Source organism: Aotus nancymaae, unplaced genomic scaffold (assembly GCF_030222135.1).
Source record: "Aotus nancymaae isolate 86718 unplaced genomic scaffold, 86718_ANA_hifiasm-v0.15.2.pri h1tg000014l, whole genome shotgun sequence".
NCBI lineage: Eukaryota > Metazoa > Chordata > Mammalia > Primates > Aotidae > Aotus > Aotus nancymaae.
In genome coordinates, this window is record NW_026988425.1 from 59,231,610 (window position 1) to 59,243,713 (window position 12,104).

Below are 12,104 nucleotides of genomic sequence, written 5' to 3' on the forward strand. Positions count from 1 at the left end.
CTCTAAATCCTGTAGGTTCTTAATTCCTAAAGAACTGAGCATTCGTGAAAAAAGAACCCTAAGTTACTTCTAATCAGTAATAGAGAAAAGCCCTAAAATTAAATATTCATAAGGCTTTCCCTAAAAATTACATTTTGATAGTTATAAAATATAGAAATAAAAGCATCCAAGTAGTATTATAAAATATACTCTAGAAGTCATAGGAAAGTGTCAAACAAAACAGCCACTTATATTTTAAACAGTAGCCAAAGTGAACCCTGAATCATAGGAGAAAAAAACTAGTTTTGATATTTAGGGCTAATAATGTCATCATTCTTTATATAGCTTGTTTTAATTAATTCATTTGAAATGAATCTAAACCTTTGTGATTTTTGTATTGCTTGTGATTTATTAACATTATAATAAGTGCCAAAGTTTGTTAGCATAGTCAACAATTCTCCAGAACAAATGTTTTTTAATAGCTGCAAAAGTACCTGTAAAAGTATTAGTTATATTTAGGCTTCCAAATTTTCCAGACAATGAACTAGGAATCTGGCTTCAGCTTGGCAACTAATTCTGAGACCTTCAGTAGCTTCTCTTTGGTTGCTCATTTGTAAAACGGAGTAGAGGAAGCTAAGTTACTTGCATATTGAAAGAATCCAAAGCTATCTACCAAAAGTTTTAAGAGGTCAGTATTGTGGGCAGATACAAAATAAGTACACAAAAAGTCATAGTTGCTCTGAAATAACCACTTAGAAAACATAATTTTTAAGACTCTAACTCACCAAATATAAATTATTTGGCAATAACCTTTATAAAGATTTATTCAAATCTTTATGTAAAATTAAGAAAACTGCAACCTTTTAAAGGAGTATATTGATATACTATGTTTGTAGAATACTTAATTTTTGACAAAAACCAAATTATCTAAAAATTATTCTATAAACCTAATATAATTCAAATAAAAATACCAGTAGAAAGAGGGAGAGAAACATGCAAACAAATATAGCCACAAAATGTTATAATAAAAAGAGTAGGGAAACATAATTTCTCACTCCTTAGGAAATGGTGACTTCCTTTCAAAGTGTAAAATGTGGAAAGCAAGAAGTAAAAGAGTAACTTCAAGCAGAAAAGATAACTATTAGATATTGGGCTTAGTACTTGGATGATTAAATAACCTGCACAATAAACCCCCATGACATGAGTTTATCTATGTAACAAACCTTCACATATACCCCCAAACCTAAAATATGTTTGTTTAAAAAAAAAAAAAGAAAAGAAAAGAAAAAGGATTAATTTTGCAGTCTAGAAACCTGACAAGCACTACCTCAGTGAAGTGATCAAGGTCAACATTAACAGTCATAAATCATGTTGCCCTTGAAATGATGTATGTTAATGGCATTTTACATCTAAGGCCTTTCTCCCCATAACCCATAAGCCCAGTCTTATCATGAGAAACATGTCGAATCGCAGCCGTGTGACATCTGACCAGTATTCCTCAAAACTGTCAAGGTGATCAAAAACAAGGAAATTCCGTGAACTCACCACCGCCAAGTAGGCTAAGGAGACATGATAACTAAATGTAACATGGCATCGTGAATGGGATTCAGGAACAGAAAGAGGATATTAAGTAAAAGCTAATGGTATTGCTCTGCTTGGGCTGCTACAAACAAGATAACACAGACTGGGTAGCTTAAACAACATTTATTTTCTCATAGTTCTGTAAGTTGGAAGTCCAAGATCAAGATGCTGGCAAGGTTGGTTTATGGTAAGGTCTCTTTTCCAGGCTTGCAGACAGCCATCTTCTTGCTGTATCCTCACATGATCTTTCTTCTGTGCACACATGCTACTCATGTCTCATCATTTTCTTATAAAGATACAAGTCCCATTGGATTGGTGTCCCACACTTATGACCTTATTTAATCTTAATTACCTGCATAAAGGCCCCTTTCTTCAAATATGGTTGCATAGTATATTTGTATGCAAAATTCAGTGTATAAATTTTGCAGGAACACAATTTGGTCCATAACACTAAGGAAATATAAATAAACTTTGGACTTTACTTAATAACAACCTATCAATATTGCTTCATTGAGTATAACAAGTGTACCATACTAATGTAAGACATTAGTAATACAGCAGAGTAGTTTGAGGGTACAAGAACTCTCTGTACTGTTTGCTCAATTTTGTGTAAATCTGAACTGTCCTAAAAATAGTCTATTAAAAACTATACAAATTTTGAAACATATGTTTTAAAATGAGTAACAAGATAATGATCTTTCCCAATCAGATGCCTAAGTATACTACAGAGTTACAATAATTAAAGCAGCAGTGTAGTGTACAGGGTAGATAATTCAAGAAATGAAATTGGGACAATGAGGTAGCCATTTTGGGAAAATAATTAAATGAGAATTTTACCCAACCCAATATACTAAAACAAACTTCTGAATTGATTAAAGATTAACAAATGAAAAAAGAAGAAAGTGCTAGAAGAACATACAGGTGGATATTTACATGGTCTTAAGGTAGGAAGTGATGCACCTATGTATTACAGAAGTTCTTGATGAATTATAGTAATTTTTGTTTACTTTTTCTTCTTGCCTCTTAGGATTGTCCTACTTTGCAAAAAGGAAAACAAAAACAGTGAATGGGTATTGCTCAAGCTATGAAAGTTACAAAAATAAAATAACATTTCTATAATTCTTTGATACTATAAATAGTGTCTGCCCTCTGAATGGCTTAAGTCTAGTGTAAACAGCACATATTTAGAAATATACATATAAACCTCCAAGGTGAGTTGGGATCAAATAAGTTGTATGTGTATGATGAGGTACACAAAACATTTTGAAAGGGGTATGTAGTTGTCTTTGCCCATTTATATTTTCATAAAGGAATGCCTGATGCTGTTTAATTTATTTTATTTTTATTTTTTTTAAAAGGCTTATTTGGCTCACAGTTCTCCAGGCTTTGCAAGAAGGATGGCACCAGAATCTGCTTCTGGTGAGGGCCTCAGGCTGCTTCTACTCATGGTGGAAGGCAAAGAGGAGGTGGCATGTGCAGATCACATCATGAGAGGGGAATGAGAGTGAAAGGGAAGGTGCCAGGTTATTTTTAACAGCCAGTACTCAAGGAAACTCTTATAGCAACTAATAGAGTGAGAACTCACTCATTACCACAAGAGTAGCATCAACCCTTTCATTAGGGATCCACCCCCATGACCCAGACACTTCCCACCAGGCCCCACTTCCAACGCTGAGGATCAAACTTCAACATGAGATTTGGCAGAGCCAAACAAACCATATTCAAATCACAGTAGCAGTATAATAGAGTATTATAAAAATGTAAATATTCATGTAAACACAGTTTATATGCAACACATAGATACACCATTATGGACTGAATTGTATCTCCCTAAAATTCATATGTTTAAGTTCTAACTGCCAATATGATGGTATTTGGAGGTGGGGCCTTTGGTAGGAAGTACTTAGGTTTAAATGAGGTCATGAGGGTGCCCCCCATCCCCATGTTGTGATTAGTGTCCTCATAAGGAAGGAAGAGACTAAAACTGTCTCTCTCTGGCACATACTGAGGAAAGCCCATGTTAGGACACAGTGAGAAGGCAACCATTTGCGATCTGAGGAGAGAGCCCTTACCAGACGCTGATTGATGCCACCTTGATCTGGGATTTCTGTCTGCGAGAAAATTGATTGCTATTGTTTAAGGCACTCAGTCCATGGTATTTTGTTATGGCAACCCAAGCTAACTAAGACACAAAGTACAAAATATGTTAAAATGATAATAAATGTTTGGACTGCACTTTGCCATTTGCAAAGCCCTTTTAAATGCATGATGTTTGATCCTCAGGCCACGTGAGATGAACAAGGTGTATATTACCACCACTCTTCACAGATGAGGAAACAGAGGCCTAAGAAGTAATGTGATTTTTTCCAGTCACAGTGACTGAATGTAACTAAAATCAAACTCAGGGCTTCTGAGTGCATACCACAGAAGTTTCATAGAAGGTGTTAAAGAAATTCAAAGGCAAGCACAGATCCTGAGACCCAGGGAAGTCAGAAAAGAATTTTAGGAGGAAATGGGAATTAAACTGGGCTTTGAAAAAAACAGGGCTATACACCAGTGGGAAGCAGGCGGAAGGGCATCTGAGAGATGTAATGTAGACAAAAGTATGCTGCAGCCCATCTATGCTACAGAGCAGGGTACTGTCCTTTCAAAGGATCAAATGTGGGCAAAACGAAAATTATTTGGTCTTGCTGAGATTTTTATTTAAAAATAAAAAGGCTAGTCTCCTCTCAACCCTTCCCCTACCCCTAAAAAAACTTAAATCAGATTCATTTAAGTTTGTAATCCATAGTCCCATAGAATGATAATCTTAAGTAATAACTAGGAGCTATTTTATTAGGTTTCTTAGAATTCTAACTTAACGGAGAAATGAGAAGCTGTCAACACAGTACACTAACACAGTACAGAGACAAATTTCGTGTATGGCAAAGTTTCATGAGGAATAGCAAGGTCTTTCAACCAGCATGGGGAAGGCTGTCTGAGGACAATATATATACTTTCTCCCACCTCAAAGGCTAATCATACACTAGACAGATGTCAGTCTTCAAGCAGTTTAACTGGTTCATTTGAGAAAGATAACTGTTGGATTTTCATATCATAAAATTAGAAGTAGTAGAAATATCTTGTTTCAGCTTTTTTAGTAACTTAGCCTTTTCTCTGGCATTATAAAGATAAAGTAAGAGTTTATAAACATAATTGCTAAATGATTTGGAATTATGTATTAGTACTATCAAGGAGCGAGGTAAACAAAACCAGAATTCTAGTCAAAGGTTTTGGTGGTGGCTGGCTACTCAAACATTTATTTATTCAGCACCCATTTATTGAGGTCATTCTTCTTGCCAAGCATTGGTGACTAGTGCTGGTACAAAGGCCAATAACAGAGCCATCATAGAGCTGGGTGTAGTACCACATGTCTATAGTCCCAGTTGCTTGGGAGGCAGAGACAGGAGGATCACTTGAGACCAGAAGGGCTGTAATGTGCTGTGAATACTTGAATAGCCACTGCACTCCAGCCTGGGCAACATAGCAAGACCCCATCTCAACAAAAAAGCAGAGCTGCCACCCTCAAGAGCACCTCCAGCCCAGTAGGGAGACAGCAGTTACACTGTAGTATGAGGAAGACTAAACCAGAGAGATATTCAAGATTCTCTGCAAAACCAGAGGAGGGTCTTAACCCTGGGGGACAAAGAGTGGGACAGACCAGGAAAGGAATCAGGAACCATTTCTAAGATGGAGATGACACCTCAGCTAACTGGAGAGAGAGAAGTGTATAGTGTATAGAGAGGCAGCGAGGAAGGGGAGTGCAGGGATTTGTTCGGGAAACTTCAAAGAATTAAGATGTCTGGAGCATAAGATGTGATGGGGGAAGGAGATGTAACAGATTGGAGAGGGAAGCAAAAGCCAGATTATAAAGGCCACATTAGGAGTTTGGGTTTCCTTGTGTAGACAATGGAGAGTCACCAAAGGATTTAGAACAGGAGAGTTTTCATGGCTACATTTGCATTTTTGAAAAATATATATAGCAGAAAAGACCTGAATATTATAGACCACAAGGTAATCCTTAGTAATTTGATGCCTGAGAGGAAATTGCCAGATATCCAGAGGCAGGCTATGGGCCCTTGGCTCTGCTCCTTTTGGACTGCCAGCTGAATGAAGTGTCCCTGCTTAGCATCCCTATTTTAGGAAGAACGAGAAGAAACTGGGACTGAGATTTTAGATAGCACCAACTAAAGGCAATAAAAAGATAAAAATGTATAGTGGAAATTAATGCTTTTTTTTTTTTTTTTTTTTTTAATAAGTAAGCATTCGCCTAAAAGAGTGGTGCTTTTTCCCAAAGATGATACCACATTGCTCAATACATTTCTGGAATTTCTCTTTTGGAATTTCTTTAATGTCCAGCCTGGGTTCACGTCTTCTTATGGTTGCATTTTTTAAATTTTACATTCCAAAATAAGCACTACTCAATCTGATTTCTTATCTTCCTTACTAGACCTAGCACTGAATTGACTTTTGATGTATTCCCAAAGTTAAATCCATCTTTACAGGATGAAAGTTTGTTACCTCTGAAGATATTCAAGAAAGTACCTGGTCAAGAAGTTATCAGCTGCAAGTTTCTTGACCCTCAGTCTCAGAGATTGCCTATGAAACAGGGCTGATAATAATCTCTTTCCTGCCTCTACCCCATTCAGTTATTGTAAAGATGCTACCAGAAAACATGGGAAAGCTTTCTGTGGGATGCTGCGTCAGTGGGTGCTATTTTTGTTGTCTTACACTTTGCAGGCAATTCCAAACTGTGCATTTGCCACATCGTGGTGTCTGTATGTTCTTACAGACCGTCTACTTCATGAGAGTAGGGCCTGGGTCATATTTGGCTTTGTTTCACCAGTGTCCAGCATTGGCATCGTGCATTAAAAGCCCCCAGATGTATTTTGAATGAATAATTGAGTCTAGTTCATTGCCTTATCCTCAAATCACATATATAAGAAATAAATAATGCACTTGAGATTATTCAGTTCAAATAATAGACTCAGAGGCTACTTGAGTTTCTTCAAGTAGTTTGTCATTAGGAACCAGCTGTTCTCCATCTCTGAAGGGGCAAGGACAAAGGGCTAATGAAATCAATCAATCTGAAAGCATAAAGGCTCTTAAGCTTTTTTTCTGTGCCCTTTACTTTGACTGCATTTAAAAATAACTAGGAACATTTTTTTAAATTACTAATGCTGGGACCCCATCCCAGGACAATTAAATCAATAACTCTGGAGTTGGAAGCCCACCACTGATAGTTTTTAAAGCTACTTGGTGATTTTAACATGCAACCTGCATCTGATGCAGGGGCTCTAGAACTATGCTTTGAGAAACATTGCTTTAAAAAATAAAAATTAAAAAGGGCCTTCTCTCTAGTTCTACATCAGGTGCTATAGGAGATGGAAAAGAACCTAAGGCATGTTCCCACTGCAGTCTATTAAGGGAATAAAAACTAGCAATCAATCACTAATATGAATGAGTGGAAAAGCAACTACCAGTATTTGCTGAGCTATGAGAGATCATGAAAAGGTGGACTTACGCTGAGCCTAAGACTTTCTGCAGAGTCTGGGAGATGGTTTAGGGAGTTTATCATCAAAATATAAGACAGTCTCTGCACACAAAAGGAAATTGACTGTTAGCTTAGCAATCCTTCTAGTACCAGCCAACAGGCCTGACCAGTACAAAGGGTCTGAGGCCTTATTCCCAGCACAAATCACCATGTTTGGCACTGGGGATGCAACAGTGAACGAGACTCAAACTATCTCAGACAACTGAGTCTGTTCACAATTAAGTAAACAGGCAATTACAAAATGAGGAGACTTGATGAAAGAAATGAAATAAGGTTGGTGAAATAGGAAGCGCCAGTTGTTGGAGGGTTTTTAAGAATCAGACTGAGGTATTTAGTTCAGTCTAATATGATAACCGATAGTTTCTGATCAAAAGAATGCTATAAAGGAAACGTGTAAGAAAGATTATTTTTTAAGCTTTGGATCTAGGAAGGAAGTAGTACAGATATAGAACAGTTAGGACACCTGCAACAATCTTAGGATTGGGTGGTAAGTTCCTAAGTTAGGGTGGCTTGGATGTGGGAAGGAGAGATTTATAGAATTCCCAATGAAAAATATAACTGTTTACATTATATAAGTATAAATAATTTAAGTGCATTTAAATTGGAAATGAATTGCTAATGTTGGAATTCTATATTGGGCTACTTATTGTGTGTCTGAGAATGAGTTCCTCTCTTGATATTTCCCACTGATACAAATTGCTATCGTATTTTAGTCTATTTCACAATTGAGGAAGAACTTTAAAAACTGGATATCAAGTTAGTGAGGTCAGTCTAGGTCTCGGTCCTTTTTGAAGAATCAGTTGTTTACTTCTGTTTATAATTTTACACAGTCCCATACCAAAAATAAAAAAGACAACAAAAAATCACTTTCCTGTCAAACACAACCTCTGTGAAAATAGTAAGCCTCCCTATTTCTGTAACACACTATAAAGTCAATGTTATTTGAGAATCTGAGCCTATGTGAAATTTTTTATTAATCAAACCTAAATTTTTATTTTTGCATTCAAGTGAACAAGCTCTACAATTTTCATATGTAAATGATCAGTGTGTAATTAATTCCAAAAAAATTCACTACTCTTCTTGGGCCAATTCCATAACCAGCCACAGAGTGGATAGAGTTATTGGGACATACACGATTGTAAACTATCAGACCCCCTGTACTCAAGTTAAGTCTGTATTCTATGTCTGCTTGTGTATCCTCATAGGAGACCGTAAAGTGCAGGCACGCTTTCAATTCATACAGTCTGTGATTTATAGAGGCACGTAGGTCAGGAATTTATTATGCTGAAAATCATAATAACTGTTTTGTTTTGCTTTTCAAAATGAAGTGACCAAAGCATGTTGAAAGATAAATGGATGAAGCATTTTGATTATGCTTTTATTTCTCTTAAAGATTAAATATTATTGCCAAATAACCAGCCATGCTAAGTATTATGATATTAAAGCTGAAGTAGTTTGTAAGCTGATAGCCCTTTCTTTCCTCTGGGTTTAGGTTTGTTATTAATCAAAATGTTGAACTTGCTTAATGCAGTGGTGAATGAAACAAACAGTTGAAAAAGACAGCTCCTTTAACTTACGGCTCTATGGTTTTTTTCAAATTTGTAAGGAAATCTGTTTCTTCTTGCGGACTTTGTGCTGTTATTCATGTGTCTAGAATTCATTTTTTATACCAGAGCCAACTAAATCCAATAGTTGCAAGATTCTCTCATGGCATAGAAAGTAAGAAGGTGCCTTTTTATATTCTTAATTGGCAACTTTCTGATCAAGTCATTTTTGAAACATCGAGAATCCATGTAATATCCCTAGAAATGGATATTCCAAAAACCATCTGTACTTCTGGGCAGAGAACAGGATAATTTTTTAAATAGAAGAATATGTATATGAAGAGGTATTAATAAGATAGTAGGTTTGTTTTCTCTTATCAGTCCAGGAGTATTGATGAAATTGTTTTAAAGGGCATATGGTTCTTGCTACACTTTCTGGTGATGGATTAGACATCAACACAGCCAGCCCATAAGCACTTGGAAAGCTGCTGCTAAGCATGTACTGAAGTGCAGTAGAGGGGTCTAGACTCCCCATGATGTGTGGTGAAGGACCTTTAACAGGACAGTCCTACCATTCTTCTGCAGTTACTCCTCATCAGTGGTAATATTACAATTTTAAAGAGTGTATTTTGTAGGGGATGCAGCAAAGACTATAAGAAGTGTTGAAGAAAAAGGCTACCTCTCAATAACTGGGGGAAAAAGGCTTAATTTATTACTTAAGTAAAGAAGAGCTGTGCTTTTAGGCACAGTGTCTCTATGCAAAGCAGGTGGCAAATTTTACATAGTGTTTTGGGGTCAGGAATTGTTTAGGTGTAGCTATTAGCCTCAAAAGCACCATTATTCAAAAGAGACTATTGTTGATGGGCTGGCTTTCAGAAGCATATTCACTGGAGTGAGTCTGCAGCTGATGGGCCAACTTTCAAAAGCATGTGGCTATCACTGGTTAATTGGCTTTCAGAGGTGTATTTACTGAAGTGAGTTGTCACTGATCATTTAGACCTTGGTGAGACATCATTAATTGCTTAAATCTGGTTTAATTGTTTTTCCAACTGATTCTAGTGGTTTACTTAATACCATGACTGTAGAACAGTCAGCCTTTTTCTGGGAGTTAGAGATTGTCTTACTTTCAGAAGCTAATATCTAAACACTGTAGGAAATTGAAAGCACAAGAATATTAGACTTTGCAATGATTATACAATACATATTTTTAAATGAAGGTGTTTACTAAAGGAATGGAAGATAAAATCTTGGCAACTCCACATGTGAAATAGCATGTTCAGGTATTGAGATCAGTTATTAAATTTGATACAAATAATGTATCATTAATAATACAGTTCCACACATGGTGGCATGTGCTTGTAATCCCAGCTGCTTGGAAGGCTGAGACAAGGTGCTCACTTGAGCCCAGGAGTTTGAGACCATCTGGGACAACATAGCAAGATCTTCTCTCAAAAATAATATAATAATAATGAAGTATAAAAATGTGAATGTGACTTAAGTCATTCAGTAAATTAAAGTAGATTCTAGATCATCCATATATATCACTCCTACTTACTACATTCCAGTAAGCTTTCTTAGGTGGGACAAAAGAAGGTAGAAATGGTACATAAGCCTCAACTCATCAGCCCTGGTGAGTAGCAGCTACTGAACCCTTAGTAATGATGGTATCACTAAAATTGTGACATTTTATTTCCCTCCTAAAATCTTTTTAGGATTCTTTAAAATCTAGGTATATCCATGGGAGTTTGCCACACAAGTAAATATCACTCATAATTTCTGCTGCTGTAGGGAGAAAAGGATGAGGGATCTTCACCACTGCCTACTTACTGCCCAGATCTCCGCTTATATGGGGCAAAAGATATTAGCATCATATTTGGGTTTCATCTGAAAGTTACAACAGGCATATAAGAAGTATTAATACTACAGTTTAACCCTATCTGCTGTGATGAAGAAAAGTGTGTATAGGGTATAACTGGTAGGAAAGGACTTAAGAGTTTTATTTGTTTAAAAATTGAACTTTTCTCTTTCCAAATTCATTCAACTGTTCGAAAGTCTGCTCTTTTGACTTCCCTGTTTATTCCTGACACCTCGTATGGGGCACAGATAATTGCTAACATATTTCACTGATCCTAAAGATAGCCAGCTTATGACCTCTTAGGATTCCAGCATATGCTGATACCTTAAGACCAGTAAGCTTTTGATGAAGTAAGAGAGCAGGGCTGGTTAGGTTTGTTGTAATCAACAATAGAAGGAAATTAGTCCATAGAGTTATGTCAAAAGTTTAGTTTCCTTTTGTATGAAGAAAATATTTTTTTAAACCAGCAATTCCCCAGGAAAGGGAGTCATAACACCATTTGAACATCATTTTTAAATTAGCGTAATGTATTCCCTACTCTTGACCCATGTAACTGTTGAAAATTTTTAAAATCAGATAGGACTGGTTTATTGTCTTGAGTTTTGTTCTGCAACCTGACTCACTCTGGCTCAAGGAATGTGTTCTTTAAAGGAAGCAGTGTCCTCTGAGTTTACTTTGAGGAACGCTTCTGTATAGAACTCTTTTAACCTCCCATCAGGGGAGAAACCTCAAGTGAAAACTGAGGCAAAGATACTCTACTAGAAATATAAACCAACAGAACAAACTCCAGATATGTTTTTCAAATTTAAGAGTTTTCTGAGAAGTTGGTTTCCATGTGGTGTAAGCACTAGTAAACAACAAACCCATCTTGGTGTTCCGTACGCTTATGGTTCATTATGCCAATGATAGTAGAGTACAGAATTTCTACTTTAAGTTCCCAGGCAAGAATCACTGAACCATCTCTCTCCCTCTTTAGGATGTCACATGTACTTCAGTTTGAGGATAAAAGCAGAAAAGTGAAAGATGCAAGCATGCAAGACTCAGATACATTTGAAATCTACGATCCTCGGAATCCAGTGAATAAAAGGAGAAGGGAAGAAAGCAAAAAGCTGATGAGAGAGAAAAAAGAAAGAAGATAAAATAAGAATAACAATAACCAGAACTTGCTGGAAATGTGCCAGCAATGGCCTTGTAACAGCCATTGTTCCCAACAGCATCACTTAGGGGTGTGAAAAGAAGTATTTCCGAACCTGTTGTCTGGTTTTGAAAAACAATTATCTTGTTTTGCAAATTGTGGAATGATGTAAGTAAATGCTTTTACTTACCAGTACATGCATTTTTTCCTAACTGACCTTTTATATTGCTAAATCTGAAATAAAATAATTTTCCTTCCACGTTCATGTTAACCATTTGCAGACTATGCAAACCTGTTTGTGTCCTTTCACCCTAAAATATGGGAAGGCTTCCTTTTCAAGATTTTTTAATAAGAAGTTCTTACAGAAAGAATATTGTGGGAAACCTCCCTTTCACTAACTCTGGAGTATAATAAAAG

The 12,104-nt window shown here is 36.4% G+C and overlaps 1 protein-coding gene across 2 annotated transcripts in view; it reads left to right on the forward strand.

Annotated features, from left to right (window-relative positions):
- CWC27 (CWC27 spliceosome associated cyclophilin) overlaps positions 1 to 11,946 on the forward strand; it is a 261,252-nt gene extending 249,306 nt beyond the window's left edge. Inside the window, exon 14 of one of the 2 annotated variants that reach the window (XM_012462277.3) lies at positions 11,529 to 11,946. In XM_012462277.3, the coding sequence (XP_012317700.1) occupies positions 11,529 to 11,691 (163 nt within the window). In that variant the 3' untranslated portion in view covers positions 11,692 to 11,946. The remainder of the gene's footprint in view (positions 1 to 11,528) is intronic. The other variant, XM_064376014.1, reaches the window with a different exon arrangement.
- The last annotated feature ends 158 nt before the right edge of the window (positions 11,947 to 12,104 follow it).